The sequence below is a fragment of the Pantherophis guttatus genome, chromosome 1 (assembly GCF_059756535.1).
Source record: "Pantherophis guttatus breed Tessera chromosome 1, ASM5975653v1, whole genome shotgun sequence".
Classification (NCBI taxonomy): domain Eukaryota; kingdom Metazoa; phylum Chordata; class Lepidosauria; order Squamata; family Colubridae; genus Pantherophis; species Pantherophis guttatus.
This window is the reverse complement of record NC_142063.1, coordinates 114,488,615-114,512,140: the sequence shown is the minus strand read 5'-3', so window position 1 is coordinate 114,512,140 and position 23,526 is coordinate 114,488,615. Positions and strand designations below refer to the sequence as shown.

The following is a 23,526-nucleotide window of genomic DNA, read 5'->3' as shown; positions in this document are numbered from 1 at the left end:
ATCCTAATTTTAGAACAGCAGAAGGTATAGCTCTTAGAGAAATTCAGCATTGAGATTAAGAATAGGAGGAAGAAAATATGCTGAAAATATTTTCTTTAAAAAAAATCATTTCCTATGGTTCCCATGGCCTGACAGTTCCTAAAACTCATGCTGTAATTCGTTTGGGCAGGCAAATGATCATGACTGGAATAAGGTGATCACTATACATCTAACTATCTTCTCAGTCCCTGTGCACACATACCTTTAAGGAGTAACATGCCTACCACTGATTTTCCTATTGCCTATTAACAATAGGAAACTGTTACTTACCCTTCTTTCAAGATCCATTTGTTTGCTTGCCTTTCTCAGACTGGGCTCAGCAAGGGAGAATGTTTGTGCCTTAGGCTACTAGCAACCAAAGGCAGAGTTGTAACCTGCCAGGCTAGATTGTCTAGGCCTGGTACCTTTTAGGATATTAAAGAAAACATCCAGTAATCAATGAATAGGTGGAAACTTCTCTCCAGCCTCTATGTAGCATGTATAGAAGATACAATGGATTCCTCTCTGTTCTCATAGTGTTCCAATTCCATCCTTCAGAGAATCCAAGGTTTGCTTTGATACCTGTTCACAATCTCTTTCCATGTATGTTTAATTCTCGGAAGCTCCAGCTTTTACAGAGATGCAGATTCATTTTCCAGCCATCTCTAATAATCTGTATTTTATTCTCTCATAGTGTCCCTACAGTTCCTGTAAAAAACCTCAATGGCTCAAGCCCAGTCAATCCTGCCCTAGCAGGTAAGGGGACCAAAAATCCTATGGAATTATATAGCTCTTGATTGACCTAACTAAGGGATCCTTAGCGATTAAGCAATTGGATTGCGTTAAGCAATCCAATTGCTTAACGCATTGTAAGCCGCCCTGAGTCTCCGGAGAAGGGCAGCATATAAATCAAATTAAAAAAAAAAAAAGTGGGAAGATATTTTGAAATTCTGACTTCTGCAGGGTTTTTCCAAGATACGCTGATGGAAGGTGGGGAAGGGAGCCAATTATTTCTATTCTTCCAAGAAGTGGAAGAGGGATATGGAGCAGGTGCATGAATGAAGATACAAGTAGTGAGGAACAGAAAAAGGAAGGTGATAGGTGATATTCTACAAGATGGGATGTTCAATGCCCATGTTGCTTGGAGATAGATAGAGATATACAGTGCAATACATCTAAAAGGTAAAAGTATTGAGAAAACTAGTGTACATCTGCCATAGGGAGGGAGTGCAACTTTAAAAGAAAAAAAAATGCTCATTTTAACTATGTGTTTAAGCTCAAACATATTATTGTTGTGAATGTTAATAAATATTGATAATGGTTATGCATGTTTTAGAAGTTTGGATTTTAAAAACCTCAAAGTTGGCTTGCCAAACCCTGAGGCCAGCATGGCATTTTAGTCAAACATTTGAAGAGGATATATGACATTGTAATGAGATTATTTAATTTTCTGGTTTCCTTTAAAGCATTATAAAAAATTGGAACTGGCAAAGAGCCACCCTGCTATAAATGGGTGAAATAGCCTCCCAGATGAAACAAGATTCTAGCCCATAAGCATAAGACAGAAATAAAGCAAAGTAAGAGGCTGTTTACAAATGCTTGGACCCTCTTTTTCCTGTCAGGAATCACAGGGATACTTATGAGTGCTGCAGGTCTCCCTGTCTGTCTGACTCGACCTCCAAAGCTGGTCCTGCACCCCCCTCCGGTCAGCAAGAGTGACATTAAATCCATCCCTGGCATCTCCAATACCTGCCGTAAGACTACCAAAAAGCAGACCAAGAAAGGTAAGAACGGGAGCTTCTCTGTTTCTTCCTATTGCCACACCTCACTAGAATGGCATAACTGGAAGGGGCAGGTGTCCAAAATATACAAACCCATACAGAGAAAGAATGTGCACTGTAACTTATTCAAACATCATACCAAACCAGATTTTGTGCTGACTGAAGTTAGAAACTGAAAGATACAGTAGTCTGAGGCGCCAGCTGTACCTTGGGAAAAAAAAACAACAGGTTAAGCTTGCTGGGTAAACACCTGCATCTTCCTTTTCTGCCTGAGTGTGTCCCTGGCTGCTTATGACTTTTGGCAGAGGGAGATCAGGTGTTCTGATTCTCTTTTATTTTTGGCTGGCTACTTCTGGAGGGTGGCAGTATATTCCTATCTTTGCATGCCTCCGTCTATGGACCTTTCTTCCTTCTCTTCTCTCCTGGTTTCTTGTAACTATCACCCAGGCATTGTTCCAACGTGTTTTGTTTTCCTGCGCTGCCCCCTCCCTGCTTCCATTTTGCGATCCCATCCACATGCGTTTCTGTATCCGGTGATGGTTGGACAATGGCAGATATCCAATCAGTGTTCTTCCAAAACACTCTTCTGCATTACCTAACACAGCAGATGATTTGCACACCTCCGCCACTGCCTCATGCTTTCCCAGCCAGCCATAGTGAGCATGATGTATTGCACACTCTCTCTGGTATGCGGCTTTTCCTTTTTAAATTGACCTTTCCCCAAGGTACATCACATCTGCTTGACAAATAGTAAGCCTTACTTCCAGGTGACAATGGAGTAAAAGAGGTGTTAGAAGCCTATTGTCCCACAGAACACAGAATCACTGTCATTAGAGTGAGCACATGAGTTCGCCCACCAGCCTTGTTAAAAGACCACAAGGGCAGACTCACTCACCATGTGTTGTGATCCACCAGCAGCCTGCGGAGCTGGCAGTGGAGTCAGACAGTGAGGAGGCTGGGGAGGACAATGGGCCAGTCCTGGAGTCTGGGGAAGGCAGAACGAGGGCTCTGCGTTGGAGGCAGAGATGGGGCCAGAGCCATCTGGGAGTGATGCACAGACTCCAGAGCCTCCAGAGGATAGCAGAGAGGCAGAGGAACAGGAAGAGCCTGTTCCTAGTGCAGGCATGCGCAGAGCTGCCAGAAGGCAAGAGCAGTTAAAAGCAAAAAGGATGACTCGGGAGTAAGGCCAGGAGATGATTGGCCCCTCCCATAAGGCTTAAAAGAGCAGCAAAGGCTCTTGGGCTCTTTGTAGGAAAGCAACGTTGTGAAATCTGTTTCCAGTCGGTGTCTCTTGTTTCTGAACTTCATGGGGATTTGCCAAGAAAGGCCTTTGGCAGGATGCCAAAGAAGATAAAGGTTTGTGATAAGCCTGAAGGAGTTTTTCTGAAGGACTTGTTTTGGAATTAATTTGGACTAAGCTGGGAATGAAGTAATTCTCAGCTGTTATAATAAAATAGGTTTGTTTGGGACTAATTGTGTCTTGTAATGACTAAGTGAGCCTAGGTCACAACACCATGCTCCTTTCATAATAAGGAACTAACGCTTAATTGTGCACTGTAGTCTGCTATCAGTTGAATGATCACCTTCCTTATCCACCCTGAGCAACCACATAGCTAGACCTTCTTCAGGATGATCTGTCCCCAGCTTGGCCCTTCAGATCTTCCAACACTGTACCCAATTACGCTGTACCCAATTACGCTGTAATTGATTTTTGTCATTTTGTCATTTTGCTACTGGTCATTCTGTTCTTTGCTTTGCTTCCACCTTTCTCAAAGAGAACACATACAGAGTACTGTTGTCTCATCAAGTATCTAGAGAATTGCATATAGCACGGATAAGGGTGACTAGAGATGGGTAATGTGTAGATATTATGTAACCTCAAGTTCCATCTTTGATCACATATCACATTTGATAGCAAATAATGAAGCCAATTGTACAATGTCTCACCTTTTAGAGGGGTAATGTTGTACAATAGTACTGTCCTTTAATATTGTAAAGTGGGGGGGACGGGACTTTTCAGTGGCCGGTGTCCATATACCATATTTTTCAGTGTATAAGATGCACTTTTTCCCCCTAAAAGGGTGTGAAAATTTAGGCGCGTCTTATACACCGAATGTAGCCCCACCCACCCGCTGGCCCCCACCCTTCTGCCTCTGCGCCTCTCAAATGGAGCTTTTGGAGGCTGCAAATGCAGCCTCTCAAACAGAATTTTTTTTTCTTATTTTCCTCCCCCCAAAATAAGGTGCGTCCTATACTCTGGAGCGTCTTATACGCCGAAAAATACGGTAATACTTTGTAGGAGAAGAGCTTAGGATGGGCAGGGTGGTAGACTGATATAAAGCAAGTGGAGAGATGTGGCACATATAGTTGAAGCCACGTTTTTCTGGTTCTCTTCCCAGATTTTGGGGTTTTTCTTTGGTTTTTAACTGCTAAGACTATTTTTGGCTTCCACTTCACTCTCTGAACATTATTTTTGCCTCAAATAGCAGACCAGTTTTCAGCTGCTGTGGTTGGAGAGTTCTTTGAAGGCCACAGAGAGAGGTTCGAGGCAACTCTTGTTGTTGTTGTTCACTCCTGCAATAACCTTGTTTGGGTTAGAAATTCTTCACAGATCCTGGAGAAGAGTGTAAAAAGTGAGAAATTGTGGTCCTGACTAATTAAGTGATACAGTTCCACCTGTGAGATGCGCCTCATATCTAGAAAAAAAAAAATCAAAAAGTGAGCAAAAACATAACCATGAAAGCATCACATGTCCCTGTTCTACAGGATTCCATTGTCTGTGCTCTGCCCCAAAATATTTCCTGTTCTTAAGACAGGATACGGTTTAATTTTTTTGTCAGATTAATCTGTTGTAGTCTTTGTTTGTTTATGTATTGAAGATAAAGGCACATTTTCCTCAGGGCACTGAGGAGAGATTCTTCTATAAGCTTTGCTATCTCCTCAGTGCAGAGTTCAGTCACTCATCTGTGCAGCTGCACACAAAGGTTATGGGTATTATATACTCCTTCATAGAATTATACTCCTGAAAGCAGCAGGGAGGCTAGAAGGACAAGGGCCATCATGTAAAGGAGTCAGGCTTGAAACTGCTGAGCCTGACTTTGGTTTGCAGCCACCTTTCATCTGGAGGCACATTCAAGAATATTGCAACATCAGAAGGAAAGACAAACTGGCTCTCCCCTACATGGGAGGGGTGTAATTTTTGACTCACTGTGGAGTCTGAGCAAGTTGGTGTGATGATTTAAACTCCATTCTTCTTGTTGTTGTTTCTTAATTTTTTAGAGCTGTAGACATGATTGTTAGCCTACCGTATTTTTTGGAGCATAAGACGCACCGGAGTATAAGACGCACCTTAGTTTTTGGGAAGGAAAATAAGAAAAAAGCTGATTGGTGGGTGGATCGGCCTCCTGGAATACCCCCAATCAGCTGTTCCCAGTGGTGAATTTTAGCAACAGGTTCCTTGGTTGTGAGTTCTGTGCCTTACTTTTTTTTCTGCCTCTGAAAGCCTCCGAAACAGAGCTTCAGAAAAAAAGGCTTTTTTTCTGAAGCTTTGTTTGGAGGCTTTTTTTCTGAAGCTTCTTTTAGAGGCTTTTATTCTGAAGGACTATCTGTACTCTGTTCAATCTCCTGTCTTTGGTATTGGTATGTAGATTAACCTCTTCTGATCTGCTGGTTATTGTGTCATTATCCAGATTTGTTAGCATAGTTTGGTTAGGACCTTTACTGATTCTTCTTTTGTTGCTTGCCATATTATTTTAGATAAAAGCCTTTCTGAGGCTTTTTTTTTCTGAAGCTTCTTTCAGAGGCTTCTTTCAGCCTCTGAAATCTCTGTTTGGGAGGCTGGGCGGGGCTACATTCAGAGTATAAAATGCACCCAGATTTTCACCCTCTTTTTTGGGGGAAAAAGGTGCATCTTATACTCCGAAAAATATGGTATTTAAGATTAAAACAAGCACATTCTTTCTGAACCCTGCCACCATGGCTGTTCATAGCAAAAAGCAGAGCTGTAGGTAGGTTAGGATATTGGGAAGCTTGGTTAAGAAGCCCACAGCAAAAGTTTTCTTTTTATTTTCTTTCTACTTAGCCTGCCTCTATGTATCATGCAGGCTTACATACGGACGCAACTTCAGTTAACATTCATTGATGAGGACATTGCATAGTATAGGAGGGTGGAGGCTCACAAGATTAGGACATTGGGCTGACAATCAGCAAGCTCGCGTTCAAGACCCATTGCTGCTGCAGGGCGGGATGAGCTCCCATCACATGCTCCAGCTCCTGCCAATCCAGCAGTTTGAAAATAGGTCACTGCTAGTAGATAAATAGGTGCACCATTTCAGTGAGCAACTTCATGAGACACGAAAAGAGCCTCCAACTGGGCGTAGTGCACCGAAGTGCTTTTGACACGGAAGAACAAGACGAAGATTGCCTGGTATCATAGTTAAAGTAAGGTGGTGTGCAACATACTTCAAACCATAGCTTCTGATTCTGGTTTATCACTCAGAAATACTAGTTGATAGTTTGAATGTCTGGGCAGACTGTGGTTATGTTTCTTAACTGACTTAGTAACATCTGAATTGATCCAATACAGGTAGTCTTCAATTTACAATCATTCATTTAGTGACCATTTGAAGTTACAACGGCACTGAAAAAAGTGACTTATGATCATTTTTCACACTTATGACTGTTGTAGCATCCACGTGGTCATGTGATCAAAATTCAGATGCTTGGGAACTGGCTCATATTTACAATTGCTGCAGTGTCCCAGGGTCATGGGATCAGTTTTTGCCACTTTCTGACAAGCAAAATCAATGGGGAAGCCAAACCACTTAAACCATGTTATTAACTTCACTGCAGTGATTCAGTTAACAATTGTGGCAAGAAAGGTCATAAAATGGGTCAAAACTCACTTAAGAACTATCTTGTTTAACAGCAGAAATTTTGCATCAATTGTGATCATAAGTCAAGGTCTACCTGTATGTAAAACCAAAGGCTTGGGGAGAAAACCAAGCTCCACAAAGTTGCAGAATGGCATTTGCTCCCTCCCTCTTTCTCTCTCTCTTTCTCTCTCTCTCTTTTGTAAATCTCTCAATACTTGTAACAAAGCACTAGGAAGCTTTTCTCCCTTCCTCCCTGCTTTTCATTTCCTGCCCTGTCTTCCGTTTTCTTGATGGCTATCAGGAAAGAGATATTCAGTTTGCTTCTCTCGTTCTGATGTCTAGGTAAAACTACAGAGGAAGTCTTGAAAAAATACCTGCAGAAGGTACGCCATCCTCCAGATGAGGTAAGTCTGGTTCTCTCTATATAGGGCATCTATTTCTGCAAGTGTAGTGAAGCCAAGCGTAGTGAAATATTTGCTGATGCAGAGCGATATGCTTAGTATGCAGATTTCAGGGCAAAAATTAAACTGTAACTATTAGTGGTACAGTATGCTGATTATATTGCTGGGTAGCTTATCTCTTGGGTGGATGTTTTCCCAGAATGCCAAAGTGGCTAAATTTATATTGCACTAAGCTTAAGTGCAATGAATTTGGTCTTTGTTTAATATGTAATGTGAACCTACCATTAACTGTGTTCATACACAACACTGCCATTAGGTTTGGTTAACAAAATACAACCCCCCCCCCTCTCCTGTTTTGCCCTTGGTTTACAGTGAAGGCCAAAGTGTCTTGAGGAATTTTGCTGAGACCAAGAGGAGAAGAACCACTGCAGATCAGGCAGATAATACTGGCTTAGATGGTCAATTCAGTCTCCTCACTTCCACATGTAGCTTCCTCTCTTTTTAATGTTGGGGATGGCAGAGGCAGATGAACTTCTTTTAGATGTATCTATTTCCAATAAGATCAGTAAGATAGCAACAGCTCACACCTGTGTAACTTAATCTTCCTGTAGACCACTGCTTCTCAACCTTGGCAGCTTGAAGATGAGTGGACTTCAACTCCCAGAATTCCCCAGCCAGCATTATGGCTGGAGAATTCTGGGAGTTGAAGTCCACACATCTTCAAGTTATTAAGGTTGAGAAACACTGTACGTAGACCAAGGATTCTGATGCTTTCTCACCTAACAATTTCCTGCTTCTCTTTAGGACTGTACCATCTGCATGGAACGCCTCTCTGCTCCCTCTGGCTACAAAGGGCCTCAACCAGTCGTCAAGCCAGAATTGGTGGGCAAATTGTCCAAATGTGGCCACATGTATCACCTTCACTGCCTTGTGGCCATGTACAACAACGGAAATAAGGTGTGTTCCTGGGATAGGAAGGCAGAGTTGTGGTGTATTGCTGTTCTTTGGGGAAAGACTGGGTAAATCACAAACCTTATTCAGGAATGAATAGCTAGCAGTCTTCATATTTAAAAAGAAACGCCTTTGGGAGTTACTGTGACTTCATGCCAATTGTGGTGTTTTGTTCTGCATTTAAAGTGGAGGAAGTCACAAGGGACAAGTTGGAGCTTCCAACAAATCCAATTTGTTATATTCATAAGGGAAATACATACCATAATTTATTTGACTTCCTCTAGGAAATGTTGCACATGCTGTAGGGAAAGTGTTTTGTGCTGCTTATATTTAATTGTATTGTTGATTCTTACTGTATTTTAATCTGAGAAAACAACAGAGGTGTAATAAGAATTGGTTCTCTGAATTGGGATCACACAAGTGGCAGTATTTCCCCGTGCTTAGAAATCCCATGGATGATTTCTAAGGATCGCCATCGAATAAATAGTATTTTGATTTCCCCCTCTTATTGAGTTATGATTCTGTGATGGTATATCAGTCTAAAAATCTCATTATTAATGCATTGTTTGAGAGAACAAGATTCTCAATCTCTGGTTATATGGCAGTGTTTAGACAGGATGTCTCTTAGCTTAGCTTAGTTTATCTTAACCATTTGATGAAAAAGCCTCCATTTTAACTGCATTCTGTCATGGAAAAAAGTGATCCATGGAAAGATGAACCAAAGCAGTAGAAACTGAAATTTTTTAAAAAATTAAAATACTCCAAAACATTGATCACTGTGCTCCCAGCCCACCAGACCAAGACACCAAATACAAATTTGCAAAGAATTGTACAGAAAAATATACATTATCAGACATGAATAATTAATTACATTTGTCTAGAGAAGACACCCCCCTAACTCCATATTAACAATAAAATAATCACATAAATCCAGATCTTAATGATGGTACCTTAAGTTTGCTTTCACCCTTGATCTACATTCCTTCTCTGCAATAAAGTACTAAAAGATTGCTCCATTTACAAGGCCTGACATTTTTATGCCCTGTTATCTGGCTTTTCCTTGCTTCCTCGGGGGTCATACCCATTAAACTACATTGCCAAATCTTCCTAATTTTTTAAAATATAATTACATTTCTAATACTTGTACAGTAATATGATTTTAAACAGACAAAAATCAACTCTTAAGAAAACAAAACAAGAAAACCCCACCTTAACAGATGTGCTTTCAACCAGACCACCATTTTCAACCAAGTGTACATGGGGGTGGATCACAGATCACACTAAACCTACATTGTTTTGGCTGTAGTTTAATGTATCCTGCAAACTATAGACTTCGGCTTATTTTATTCTTGATTAAAAGATTAAAATTAAAAATGCATTTTATTTTTGATTAATATATATACGTATGCCTGTGTGTGTGTGTATGTATGTAGAGACAGAGAACATATGTATATATATGTGCATGTATATATGTGTGTGTGTTTGTGTGTGTATTTCTTTTGAGAGGGGGCATCAGAATTTCATTTTTTAATGTGCGCCAGTATGTTCACAGAAAAAAGTGACAATAAAAGTTACCTTTTTAAAAGAGGAACAAACTAGAAAAAGAATCAAATTATGGCTTTTGCTTGTTTGCTGCTGAGATCTATCAATAATGTAATTGAGTTTAATCAATAATGTACTCAAATCAAAGAGAAATACTGATAATTTAATTGAAGAATCTGGTTTTTCCTGACTCAGAATTAAATTGAAACTGCAGAATTTACCAGCTCCCATTTGGGATCAATGGACAGAAAGACACCCATCTCCAAGTCTCCATTTAATAGTATTTTCAAGAGTTTAGCAGCTTCACTACTGTTCCCTGGAGTTCAGAACATTAGTGAACCTGTGATTGTGGACTTAACTATTGAAGGAACATCTTTTCTCTCCCTTTTTAAAATTCAGTTCTCATACTGCTTATTAAAATAAGGAGTAATAATATTCTCATATTACATTTTAAAAGATAACTTGGCTCTATGCTTAAAACTGCAAACTATGATTAGAAGAATTTAACACATATAGTTTGAATAAAGGGGCTAAATATGCAAATAGAGATAGGAGAGACCTTGTCTTCCTTAAACTACTTCTAGTTTTTTTAAAAAAAATTGAGGATGTATGAGGTTATGAAGTATTCTGGACAGTGAGATCTTTCTATTACTCCTTTACCACTTAAGTTATTTTACAGTGTTAGCAGTATAATTACTTAATATCATCTTGATGGTTTTTTAATTCTGTGCTGGTATTTATTATTTATGTTCTTTGCTTTTAGGATGGGAGCTTGCAGTGTCCGACCTGCAAAACCATCTATGGGGTGAAGACTGGCACCCAGCCTCCTGGAAAAATGGAATATCACCTCATCCCCCATTCACTGCCAGGACACCTTGACTGTAAAACTATCCGAATAATCTACAACATTCCACCAGGAATACAGGTGAGATTCCTAGGCAGGGGTCTTAAGAGGATTGCAGTTGCAACTAAGACCATAGTGGACAATGTGGTATTTAGATTTTAACTGGGTTTTTTTTTTTTTAATCCTGCTCCTGTAAACTTTCTGTAAAAAGTGACGCCTCTTTCAAAGTACTCCTGGTGACCTCATGGTCATATCTTTCTATTTTCTGGGAAACAATATAGAAACCTTTAGCCACCAGCTTCTTTCAAGATCATTTTGGCTTCCCAGGCTAGCCAAAGCATTGCTTAGAAGTCTCCAGCCCATGTAGCCCCAAGCCAACTTAGTTCTCAGACCTTACAGTCTCAATGAGGCAATGCCATCTGCTGAAGCTGAATTTTCTTTAGACACATCAAAAAAGAGATTTTAGTTAATTTGTATGATAGTTGTCTTCGTTGGATGTGCACTGTCTTTTACCTAGAAAATAATAATTATTTCCTGTTCTTTCTAGGGAGCTGAGCATCCAAGTCCTGGGAAGAGTTTCACTGCCCGGGGTTTCCCTCGACACTGCTACCTCCCAGACAGCGAAAGAGGCAGAAAGGTAGGAGACATCTTAATACTATAATAAATAATAAAAGATGTGTCTTTGGAACAAGTCTAGTTACCAAAAACAGTGTATTCTCTCTAGGGCACAAGTGTGTCATTGACTGACATTAGAGAGTTTTTTCTGAGCAACTTACCCAATGGTAGCTTATGCTGCTTTGCATTCTATGAAGAAGATAGAGGCCTAGAAAGAAAAGAGGGGTTGTATTCTAGTTATTTCTAATCAACACAGTAGTTGAGGATGATGGAAATTGTAGTTCAACCCTTTGCACACATGTATCCCCCTCCCACCCACAACTGAGAGTAATTATATCTTAGCATTGGAGAAGAGGATCCAATTTGCCTACGGAGAGTTTGCTTGTAGTTGAGTAAATAATTCAAAGCCAGTCAGTAAATGTCACGGTCTCCTCAATCTTAACCCAATATCTTCCCTATTGAATCTTCCTTTCAATGTGCATGATGTAATCAGGCGTATTCCCCTTTTGGAAGAGGGGGAAAAATCCCTTCTTTCTGTGTAAAACACTGGAAGAAAGTTTGAAGCAGGAAAGGTTTTGGAGCCTCTGTTAGTGCTTGTAATGTTATTTCAGTTGCACAGATGTGCTTGTGGAATCTATCCATATCCATTGGGTAAATTTGCACCAGAATCCAAATGTTTGTAAGAACATCAGTAGAAAAAAAAAATTGTGAGTGATTTTGCTTGGGTGATGTAAGCCCTTTCTCATTTGGATACCCAACTCTTCTAATATTTGTCCATTTCCTCCGGCAGGTGCTGAAACTGCTGTTGGTGGCCTGGGATCGAAGGCTGATCTTTGCCATAGGCACTTCAAGCACCACTGGGGAATCGGATACAGTCATCTGGAATGAGATTCACCACAAGACGGAATTTGGGTCCAATCTCACGGGCCACGGCTACCCTGATCCCAACTATCTAGACAATGTACTTACTGAGCTGACAGCTCAGGGAATTACAGAGGAGAGTGTGATGCAGGAGAAGGACTGAAAGTGTAAGAGGAAAGGGGAAGGACTTTGTCCAAGGGAGGAGTGACAAGTATAGCAGCGTGTGCATGGATCAAGCTCCTCCCTCTTCCATTGTGCCTGCTCTGTCCTTCATCCTCCTACCGTAGGCCTCTTAAAAGGCTCAGCTGTGGCTATGCAGCAGTGGGCTTGCTTAAATGAGGAACTCCCAGCCCGCTCTCATATGTGGCCCACAGCACCTGACGTATAAAAAGCAAACAAACCTCAGAAGGTTTGTGTGTTCCTCTTCAGCATGAGGAGGAGTGTCCTGTTGAGGCCTGAGGTTATATTAACCTCAGTACCTGTAGCTACTTTAGCGTTGTATCTCAAAAGCTGGGTTTGGGCCCCCTCTGGGATGTAGTTGCATCTTCTGTCCATGAATAATAAAGGATAGCTGTGGGCAACAGGCAGCTTGGAATGGCAGAATCATGTGCAAGTCAAAAATATGGCTTTGTTTCAGAGGTACAGAAGATTGAAACCAGCCCTCTCGTTGTTGTTTTTTTCCTTCTTTCTTACCCAGCTAGGTGCCTGGTTCCATGTTGTCATGTCCCTGCTGCTTTTGTGTCATGGGCTCAGTGTGAGTCATGATATACGCTGTCTGATGGTCTGGTACTTCACTCCCTGCCAGCTTCCTTTGTTGAGAGGCTGCATCTATAGTTCCCACCCAAGATAGTTGAGCAGGAGGCCTGCTTATTGCTCCTTAGTGAAGTAGATTGGAAATTTGTTCTCTTGAATGCATTCCAAACTGGGTCAATGCATGCCAAATCTCTGCGGCCCACTTCAGAGTGGATGAGAGCAGAATGAATTAATTGCAGCTAGTATTTGAACTGAATGTGAAATAGGGGCGATAAATCTCCTGGGTTATGCCTGTCTCCAAAGCCAAGCCCTGTTTTTGCTCTTGTAGCTGGGTGTGCTGGATCAAGCTGGGCTTCGGTTGAAGCACCAACTAGCCTCTGGGTCAGATCGCATCAACTGACTTCCCAGATCAATGCTGAGCTGTGTGTCCCAGTTTTGTTTGTGAATTGCATCATTGGGGAGGTTGTTCTACGTCTGATCTGTTTCTGTTGGGGGTTAGAATCAACAGAGATTGGGGGGGCGGTGAGGGAAAGACACTTCCTGTCTTTGTCCCCACAGTTCATGGTGGGTTCTTTGAACTTTCTGTATGGGGGATTCCCCGGATACCGATTTGAATTTATTTACCTCATGTTTTGGGGGATTTGTCACATATATTGTGTGTGGGTGTATGTATGTATGTATTTGTAATGAATGAGAAAGCGACTTTGAGGGTAGAATGTGTAACACAGTGGTACTTAAAGTTAGACCTGGAGGCTAAGAACTGCCATTGCTATTGATTGCCATGGTATTAAAATAAGATCCCCCCATCATTTTGAAAGGGCTATGCCAGGATTAAAACCATGAGTCTGGTGATTGGGGCGGGCAGGATATGAATACAATTATCAATAGATTTATATTGTACACTTACGTATATTTGATTTGCATATCCCTCACTCCTTACCTCTTTCATTTCCATTAGTCTTGAGGCACTATAAAGATCTCAACCTGAAGTAGGTTCAGGTGAGAGCATAAAAGAAATGAGCATCTTTGTGGAACTGACCATACGTGGGTAATGGGGTGTGGTGTGTAGTTTTCATTTTTATTGGTATTTCCTTTCCAAGAAGATGGAAACATGCTCATAGGCTTGATTTCTTTGGAAAAGTCAAAAGTATGTATCACAGTCTCCTCTTTTTGGACAGCCTGATATAGAAGTTAAAACAATATCCTGCTTGCTCTTTTCCTAGTTCTCTTCTCCTAACATTAAATTCTTAAATCTTCACCATAGTAAGAGTAAAAAGGGCTATCAATAGTTCAAAACTGAAACCCCTTTTGCAGTGAATAAATGAATAGAGCATTTCTCAGCTGGATTTGCGGTTTCATACATCTTGTCTTAGTAGACAAGAAAAATAAATTTCCCTTTCAAGGTTTCTTAATATCACCTCTCCCTTGTACCAAATTTCCTCTATAACCATGGCACTCCCTCATATGCAACTTAATCTCCAAGATAAGGGAGAGGGTTGGGAAGATCATTTTCCTGCCATCGGCATCTCCCGATGGAAGGGAGTCAATTCGCTTTTTTCTTTTTTCTTTTTTTGTTTGGGCAGATTGGTTTCTTCTTTCAACTCTCCAGATTTATTTTTTTTAAAAATTGCATTGTAGAGTATAAGCAACCTGATGAAAGATTCTTATCAGGAATGATAGTTTTTGGTTTCCAAGTTTTGGGTCCCAAAGCAGATTGTGTGGGCGCTGGTAGTGGGATAGGGAGTGGGAGGGTGGGATATGGGAGCCATATTGTATATTGTTTGTTGTTTGTGAACGGTGCGTTTTGCCCGTCTCTTAGTTTGTTGCCTTGCTTGAGGATGGCACCCTTGGAGTGTAACAATAAAAGGAAAATTCCACTGCCAGTTTGAATAATGTTTTGTGTTTGTCTTTTCTAAGTCTGTGCTTCTGTCTGTTGCTTATTTCTTTTTGTTTCAAAAGTGAACGTGTACAATTTACTTACCTGGAGAACTGGTCGGGGTGGAGACTGAGAGGGTTATTTTTTCAATCACAATCAATGTTGGAAAATCAGTTCAACAGAAATGAACGTAAGTTGTTCACTACAATGGAGTAGTCTGAAACCATGTAGTAGAATATAATCATTTGGGGATAAATCGAAATGTTCCACTTCAGTGTCAGAAAATGATGTGAATGAGAAAAAACAAAAACCAATTGAGTTATAAATAAACTTGGAACATATTTATAGAGAGGTTCATTGTCAAGGACTGTATAAGGCTTTCCTGAGGGTTTCCGTGACTGCACAATTAGCAGAAATCAAAGCACCTCTTTTTCCTCAAGCTAAACTTGTAATGCTGGAGAAATCTGGGCTTGCAGAGTGTTGCCTCTTGTGCAGTGATTACAGTATCAAATGTTGGCCAGAAGTGCGTCAGATACAAACAAAATCCAATGCAGGCACCAGATCGAAAGAGACTGGCTTGAATTTTTTTTGTTTCTTTTTGCTCTTTGAATAACTTTTAAGGCATTTCATACAACTTGGAATTATATTCGGTTCTATTTGTTTCCTTGACAAGAACACAATATGCCAGGCAGCCATACAGTTGCTGTTCTTACTAATTTAGCTTTAATTATTGCTGTTATTTGGGAGCTTTTCTCGCTCTGGGTGCCAAAAATATCGGAAATTAATGTGGAGTATCTGTGAAAATTCAGGGGAAAAAACAGGGTGGGGCTGCTTTGGGCTTTCAAATTCACAGCTGTTCATTCGTCTCCATGATCCTCTAGAGACTACATTCCCATTTTTTAATTCTATCATGATCCCCTTTACTAAATTATTCTACACATATTATATGAACATAAATTTATATATCCTATTTATCCTCCCATTCCATGATTCGTGTGTTTGTGTGTGCAATTCATTCAAGATATGGCACTTATTTTCTGAATCCAAAGATATTCTTATGCAGAAGCACTAGATATGATTTTAGCTGTCAAAATGTTTTCTCACTGAGTTTCAACCTTTGCATGTTTTAGTTTTTTATATATAACTTGAGAGCTACGTTTTTCTGTCTTCCTTCTCCTTTAAGATGGATTCCTTACTCCTCAGAACATTAAGCAATAAACTGGACAATGAAATAAAGTAGAAACAAGCTTTTAGAAGGTTGATGTGGTTCTTTGACTACTCCCTAAGGCTCCTTTATAGAAAATGCTGTTTACTAAAGTGTATTTCTGTTAAATTTGCGTTTTTAAAAAGAGCATAATTTATATATTTTTGCAACTTAGACTATATTTTAACACATTATTATTCATGCAGTTTTCTTCGTTGGATCAAATAAACTAAATACATGTGATTTTCTAAGTGGCCTGCTGTGATTTTCAGGCAAATAAGGGGCTAATTCGTAAAACAGGAGGACAAGCGCTGTGATTTAAGGGGAAAAAGACCCAATAATGAAAGTATCTCAAGTGCGGGTAAAAATAGGTTATTGTGTAGAAGCCCAACAAGGGCACCACAAAAGCCCATGCCCAAAAGCTGGACTTTCCTCCCAGGAGGGAGGGGGAGTGACTCATTGAGACATTGTGGAAAATTCCTTTTTTCTAACACCCTTCCCACGAGGATATGCATTCATGTAAAGAAGAACTGAGCACAGAGGTCCTATTCTCAAGGGAATAAATGGTGCTAATGTACCAGACTAGTGCTTTACTTGTGGGGTCAGCTTATGGGAGGGAGGAGGAAAAGAGAAAGAAACCTGTCTTGTTGAAAGATAAAAGCCCTCTCTACTGCTCTTCATCTGCACTTTGTATTAGTGAGTAAGATCTAACATGTGAAGTTGCTTTGATTTCTGGCCTTCGTCTTCCCCCATTTTCTTCCTTCCATCCATCCATCCATCCATCCGTCGAACAATATTTCAGAATGTCCCTGTTCACCAAAAAGAAGAGAAATACTAACCATGCCTGATGTTCTAGGCAAACTATATCTACCTCTTGAAAAGAGAAATTGCGACTTACCTTTATTATTGCCTAACATGGTTCTACAGCATTGCTTGTAAAGTCTAGAATATAGTCTTGTTAAATCCTCATATTATCCATTTTAAGTTTACAATTAGGAGATGGGAAAAATATAGCAAGTATATTTTAGCTAAGTTGCACTATCCAGATACTTCTAAACTACAACAGAGCACACCAGTCAACTTTTCCAATGTTCACATGTTACCAGAGCTAAAATAAATGCATGAGAGAAGGAAAAGAAAATTAGCAGTAATTTTTTCAAAGTCTAGAATTGCTAATCGTAAAGAAACATGGGTTACAAGAAGTAGATTATAGTCAGTGGTGGGATGCAAGGAGAAAGAAGATTATTGTGTATGGTAAAGATCTTTGCCATCAGTGGTAATTATATCAACCCAACGAAGATCTTGTTAATCTTGTCTCAATTTAAAAAACAAAACAAGGTCTGGCTTGAGAAATATTGGGATAGGAGACTGTTAAGAATTCCCAGGGGTAAGTGCTAGTCTGGAGGGTGTAAAAGGCACCTTAGTAGAAGACAGTGACAAACCTTTCCAGCATTATTACCAAAAGAAGTACGTTACAAAGTCATCCAGAGCTGAGTTCAACCTGGACATTCATCAATCATTTGTGAGTAGCCATTGGATTCTAGACAGAGTTACTTCCTATAAATTGCTGTAGAGCTCTTTTCCCACTTGACTAATAACCTAAAGGCAAAGTAAAAGTGTAGATTGTCACTAAATCTGAAAGAAAGACTAAATAAGTTTGGCTTGAGTGTGTTGCATCTTACTAATGCCAAACGTTGCTATGTTTTCAAAATGGCTCACTAACATAAGGAGCCGTGGTGGCACAGTGGTTAGAATGCAGAATTGCAGGCTAACTATGCCTACTGCCAGGAGTTTGATCCTGACCGGCTCAAGGTTGAGAGGTTGACTCAACCTTCTATCCTCTGAGGTCAGTAAAATGAGGATCCAGACTGTTGGGGACTATATACTGACTCTGCTTGGAGAGTACTGGAAAGCACTATGAAGTGGTATATAAGTCTAAATGCTATTGCTATTGCTATTAAGGACTTTAAATACAGGTTAAATAGTAGCTTCCCCATATTCTTTTGAAGAGAGAAGGGATAATCCTGATTGATTTAAAATGGAAGATTTTCCACAGTTTTTGTAATCAGCTATAGTGAGATGATAGGTCTTGTCAAACCTGAAGACTGAAACAGATTTGCATAAGTTTTCCATATTTATATCCCATAGGCCATGTACTACAGCAGTTTCCCTAAATTGTGAGGCTCTCCAAATAATGGACTTCAACTCCCAGAATTCTCAGCAATAACCAAGCAAGGTGAAACATTCTGGGAATTGAACTCTGCATATCCAGAGGGCATCCAGGAGGAAGAAGAAGATAGACCCAAAAGAGCAGATGCTGGGAGATAGCAAATCAGTGGTGGGTTGCTACCGGTTCTCCCTGGTTCTTGCAAACCAGTAGTGGAAATTTTGAGTAGTTCGGAGAGCCAGTAAATACCACCTCTGCCTGGCCCCGCCCCCAATCTATTTGCTGCCTCTTGAGTCCCAGCTGATCAGCTAGAAGGAAAAAATCAGGGCTCAACAAAGAAGAGGAAAAAAAACAAGACACCTTAGCTTTAAATTGAGAAGCCAAGAAGCCTCCCAACTGATCGGCTAGAACTGATCTGCTCCTTGTAAACCGCTCGGTGGTGGTAGATTGGCAATTGAGGCTGAGCTGCCTGAAAGCAGTTTCTGATGGGCAAAAAACTGTTTAAACTCTTGCCGCAGCACTTCAAAGGGCTGCCCTACAGCTGATCAGCGGTAAAAGGCAGTGTGGTGGTAGTTGTTTGTCACATGACCATCAAACCATGCCCACAAAATAAGCCACGCCCACAGAACCGGTAGAAAAATTTAGAACCCACCCCTGTAGCAAATACTTACATCTAACAGGCAGTGCTTGCCCCTCCACATTTCTGATTGCAGTGACTTCCTGAAGAAGTGCACATTGTGTGTCTACCTTGGATGCCATTGCAACTTCTGTGCTTTTTAATGAGCTGTCACAAGAAAGAAGATCAATCCGCAGATCATGCCAGCAGGATCATTTCTGATTTATTCTTACATTACTGATTTCGGCATGGTGTGGCAGTATATGACACAAAAGGCACAGAACAAAAAATATGACATAAATGGTTATTTACAAGTCTTATCTATAGCGCCCTTATCTAACCTGGGATTTGCACATATTTCCAAAGGTGATCAAAATAGCTTCAACCAAATATATTTATCAAACTTTCAGCGAGAATTAGATTGCTCATAGTGATGTTACAATCTCTTCCCAGCTTTTTAAACAACATTTAATGACAATAACAACTTTCTTCCATGTGCTCAAAGTAATCCCCCTAATCCACTCATTTTTTTTTAACCCGTAACTTGCAAGCTGACTACATGCAACACTGGACACACTTGGAATCAATTTGGGTGATGGGTGCCCTTGAGCCAATCTGCATGTGAACATTGCTCTTAAACTCCAGAGCTGCTGCCACCACTTGATGTCAAAAGCAGCCATCCAGAGAGACCAGTGATCTGGCCCAGGGTAGGAATTAATATTCCTAATCAAATGGAAAGCAGAGACTTTTTGTCCCTGATTTTGCATCTAACTCCTGAGTAAAGTGAAAGACAGTAGAAATTTGTTTAGGATTATAAATTGCTTGTAATAAGAGATGAGTAAAAGCCCAGAGCAAAGCTTGTTAGGATACAGTAATCTCAAACCTTGGACCCAGTCAGCATGACTAATGGCCATACCAGAATTTCGGGACTTGTAGGTAAAAGGCATGAAGCCACTAAACTGGTTGTTTTTCCTACTCTGGCTGGAGTGTATCCTCCATTTCAGGCAGGATGCCATAAACAGGATTATTCGATATCAGGCATGTTTTCTCTCCCTCTATCTTGCTAAACTCCCTTTTCTTGTACCTCTTACATACACGGATAACCATTCCAATTAAAATGGCCAAGCCAACAGTGGCTGCAATGGTGATCCCTGCTGCTTCTCCATTTGACAGACCCCCACCAGCATCCCCACCTTTCTTCAGGTAGTGGAGCACATCCTCTGAGCTGCCCAACTTCCATTGCTGAGTCTGTGGATCCTTGATCCAGGTCTGATCCCCATTGCTGCTTGTAACGAGGATGATATCAGTAGCAAGGAAGCTGATGGCTGGCTTGCGAGTGAAGGGAGGCAGCCGGGCTTGAGGTAAAGACTTATCCGTAAAACGGCCAGCTTGGACACAGTATTCCACTTGACACCCATCGCTGATCAGAGCCAGGTGCTGGCTGAATCCTGCCGGACATCTTTTGAGGTATGAGTCATTTTCTGTCCCATTAGGCAATCCGGACAGGGGGTTTCCAATTTGGCAACTAAAGAATCCCCCAAAGGGCACAGAATGTCGCTTTCCTCTCTCATCACTACTCACGCAAACTTTGAGCTGGTCAAAAAGCTTCAGTGGGTAATACCTGGACGGACAGGACTGAGCATTAGTGACAGGATTGGTACTCTTGGCACTGAAGAGCCCTCCAAAGAGAAATGCAGAGGTTTCAGGGACTTGGCCTCTTGCTGCACACCAGTGGGAGCTAAACTGCACTTTGGAGAGTGTGAAAATGTCGTTGCAAATCCACTTGCAGAAGAATTTCCAAAGAAAGCAATTTCGATGGCAATCTAAGTGGCTGAATCCTTCCTCACGTTGTTGAGATTGCAGTTTGACAGAGGTGTAACCCACAGGGCAGGAGAAGTCTCCAGTGAGGGGATTCTTCTGCTCGAGGGCTTGGCAGAGCACATCAGCATCAGGGCCTTCTATTCGAGCACACACTTGGTAGACTCCCCCAAAGGTAAAATTGGTTTCCATCCCTTCACAGGTGCCATCATCCACATTGGCATAGAAGTTGAAGTTGGGTGAGGCGGGATTTATGCAGCCGGGATAAGTGTTGAATGTATAATAGCGGTCAATGGCAAATTCTATAGTCTTGGATAATTTCTTCAGAATGGGGCTAGGAAGTCCTGGCAAATTATTTGGGGTGATGAAGAATGGCAAAGGCAAGCCTGAACGGTCAAGAGCCACCAGCTGATTGGTGATGCTTTCTTGCCAGGTTTTCAGGGTAATCCCAGGATAAAAAGGCAGACCCCCAAAGCTCTCCACTCTAGAACTAGTACGGTTGCCTTGGTATTGCTTGATTAAATTGTCTTCTGCGCCCACTGAAACACCCATATTAAAGTTGATGATGTTTTGGAAAGAGATACCAGCTGCAGCAGTGATCGCACTTCTCATGGATTGACCATCTTTCACAAAAGTAGCTTTGATGTAATCCTCCTGAACAAGGCTGGCTCCAACATCTACTCCGGTGAGAACATGAGTGCCATAGTTCAACACTAAGATTTCTGCCAAGTAGTTAGCCATTTGAGTCTTGTTTTTCTCCAGCTGGTTAGCAATGGTGACAAGCTCTTGATGGAAGCCTTCATCCAGTTTGGTGGTAGGATCCATTTTTACAGAGTACATCAAGTTCCTGATCTGAACTTTTGTGGACACAGACTTATCTCTCACTTGGTGAGTTTTCGCCCTGCGGAAATCAGTGGAGAACCTGCCATTGATATGGGAAAAAGACAGCCCTGCGTTGATGGAAACAGCAGTGGTACATTGATAATCCATCCAAGACTCAATGATCTCCGAGTTCATCTCCAGCGAGCTTTGTTTAAGAGCAATGGTGAAGACCTCATTGGGGATGATGTAAGCCCCATCTTTTGTAGTTTTACACAAAGAGTAATTGAGGTTCATCACTCTACCCATATCCAAGTTCCTCAGGTTATCCCAGCCACCTCCAGGAAGAACTCCCAACATAGGACAGTTCAAGGCTTCTTGGCACTTCTGAAATCCAGTAGCAGGAGGATGCCAATCTTGTTGTTCTTGTGCACAGCATGTCCACATTATGAACATCAAGGAGAGAGAGATTGCTGTAGAAGGACTCATGGGTGCAGCCATGCCGAGAACTAACCATTTGAATGGTTTAATATGCCTTTTCGGCTGTGGCTACCCTAGCAGGGACTTCCTTTTTATGCTAAGATTAGGAATTGAAACATGAAACAGATGATACCTCTTTGGAATTAATTCCCTCTACCCAGCTCAGAGGCAGCTGTTAATACCTTCACTTTCAAGTGGAAAAAAAAAAAAGGCACCAAATGGAGGCTTAGGTATCCTTGTCATTTATTTATTAAAACATTAGAGAAACTATTACAGACATAGATATTAAAAAAAACCCAAGAGAATTCTATTTGATCCCAGGTAGTTTCCATACCTCTGAAATTAAGTATGTTACATTTCCTGAAGCTTCTAACAGATTTCAAATGCAGGATGTTTTGTCCCTCTTTTCTTGGCTCTATATCAGAGGTGGGTTTCAGCAGGTTCTGACCAGTTCTGGAGAACCGGTAGCGGAAATTTTGAATAGTTCGGAGAACCGGTACTAAAAATTCTGACTGGCCCTGCCTCCATCTATTCTCTGCCTCCCAAGTCCCAACTGATTGGGAGGAAATGGGGATTTTGCAGTAACCTTCCCCTGGATTGGAGAGGGAATGGAGATTTTATAGTATCCTTCACCTGGAATGGAATGGGAATGGATATTTTACAGTATCCTTCCCCTGCCATACCCAGCAAGTTATGCCACGCCCACAAAGCCACACCCACAGAACCGGTAGTAAAAAAAAATTGAAATCCACCACTGCACTATAGCCCATATTCTAAGTAACTTATTTTCACAACCTCTAACCATATGAGAACTGACATCCAAATTCATGGATCAGTCATTCAGTTGCCTCTATTTCCTGCGCATAGCAATACTAACAACAATATTTGAAATCCAGGACAGAGAAGGTCATAATAGTGAGAGAATATGGGGAATTGAGAAAAAGACTATGTCTCTCTCACCCCCTTCCCTCCTCCACAAAAGGATGCATAGTTGCCATTTCTTGGTGCATAATACTTTTTTTTTTAACATTCACAAATTATGATAAATTAATTGACTACTGATAAAAATGAGAAACTAAGCTGAAATGGATAGATTTTTCAAAGGAATTATGAAGTCAGTAAGGATAGATGGTGGACAAGATTCTATTGTATATGATTTCCACCTTGTGTCACAAAGCAACTCAGATCACTCACTATTATTATGAATAATTTATTCTTCTGGCATAAACATATTTCTGAGAACGTGAGTGGTAACCCCGGCTTCCTCTTCATAAGGAAGGGTGTGTTGTTAGTCTTTACAGACTGTTCAACTCCAAAAGTTAGAAAAATCAAGGAAATATCATGGAAGTCGGAAAAGACATGGTAGCCAGAAACTTTAGTTTGGCATCTTAGCTTCTAATGTAGGTCACTTACATCCTGCCAAGTCTAAATATTTGAAACAAGGGCCGAAGATGTCTTAATCTAAATCAAGATGGCTGATTACTCCCACTCTCTCTGTACAATGATCAGTAAGGCTATAATAAGTGCTAGAAGATTTGTTCTGTATTAGTAAGATGATGATATACATCTAGAAGAAGAAGTAAGATAGATGCAGACGCTAGGTCAAATGTTTCTTTTGTTTTGATTGCTTGCAAACTATTCAGAGTCCCAGCACAAAAGAATTTTCTATTCCACTCCCTGTTTAGATGGAGGAAATGCTATTCTGTTTTGATAGATGTAAACTCAGACAGAAGAGAAAATCCACAATCAGCTGGAAAAGAACACATCTCAGGTCATCAGACTCTTGGATCATAAACAACATCTGTCTGAGCATCTTCCTCCTGATGTGTGCTGGCAGCAAAATGGGATGGAATGAGGGAGGAGAATCATGTGCTTTGAGTGAGATGGAGAGAATCCTGTGCACAAG

General features: G+C 40.9%; 2 protein-coding genes across 2 annotated transcripts in view; one reads left to right on the top strand and one right to left on the bottom strand.

Annotated features, from left to right (window-relative positions):
* Positions 1 to 14,525, top strand: part of DTX4 (deltex E3 ubiquitin ligase 4) — a 42,252-nt gene extending 27,727 nt beyond the window's left edge. The window contains exons 3-9 of the mRNA XM_034420292.3: positions 713 to 774; positions 1,641 to 1,802; positions 7,016 to 7,077; positions 7,879 to 8,031; positions 10,331 to 10,492; positions 10,959 to 11,048; positions 11,817 to 14,525. Of these exons, the coding sequence (XP_034276183.1) occupies positions 713 to 774; positions 1,641 to 1,802; positions 7,016 to 7,077; positions 7,879 to 8,031; positions 10,331 to 10,492; positions 10,959 to 11,048; positions 11,817 to 12,050 (925 nt within the window). The 3' untranslated portion in view covers positions 12,051 to 14,525. The remainder of the gene's footprint in view (positions 1 to 712; positions 775 to 1,640; positions 1,803 to 7,015; positions 7,078 to 7,878; positions 8,032 to 10,330; positions 10,493 to 10,958; positions 11,049 to 11,816) is intronic.
* A 4,176-nt stretch (positions 14,526 to 18,701) lies between these two features.
* MPEG1 (macrophage expressed 1) lies at positions 18,702 to 21,629 on the bottom strand. Its single transcript, XM_034420407.3, has one exon. It carries the CDS (start codon positions 21,627 to 21,629, stop codon positions 19,476 to 19,478), a length of 2,154 nt encoding a protein of 717 aa, XP_034276298.2. The 3' UTR covers positions 18,702 to 19,475.
* Positions 21,630 to 23,526: the final 1,897 nt, after the last annotated feature.

Bases quoted from the DNA above. Each gene is read 5' to 3' on its own strand.
- MPEG1 (XM_034420407.3), bottom strand. From the start codon at position 21,629: ATGAGTCCTTCTACAGCAATCTCTCTCTCCTTGATGTTCATAATGTGG.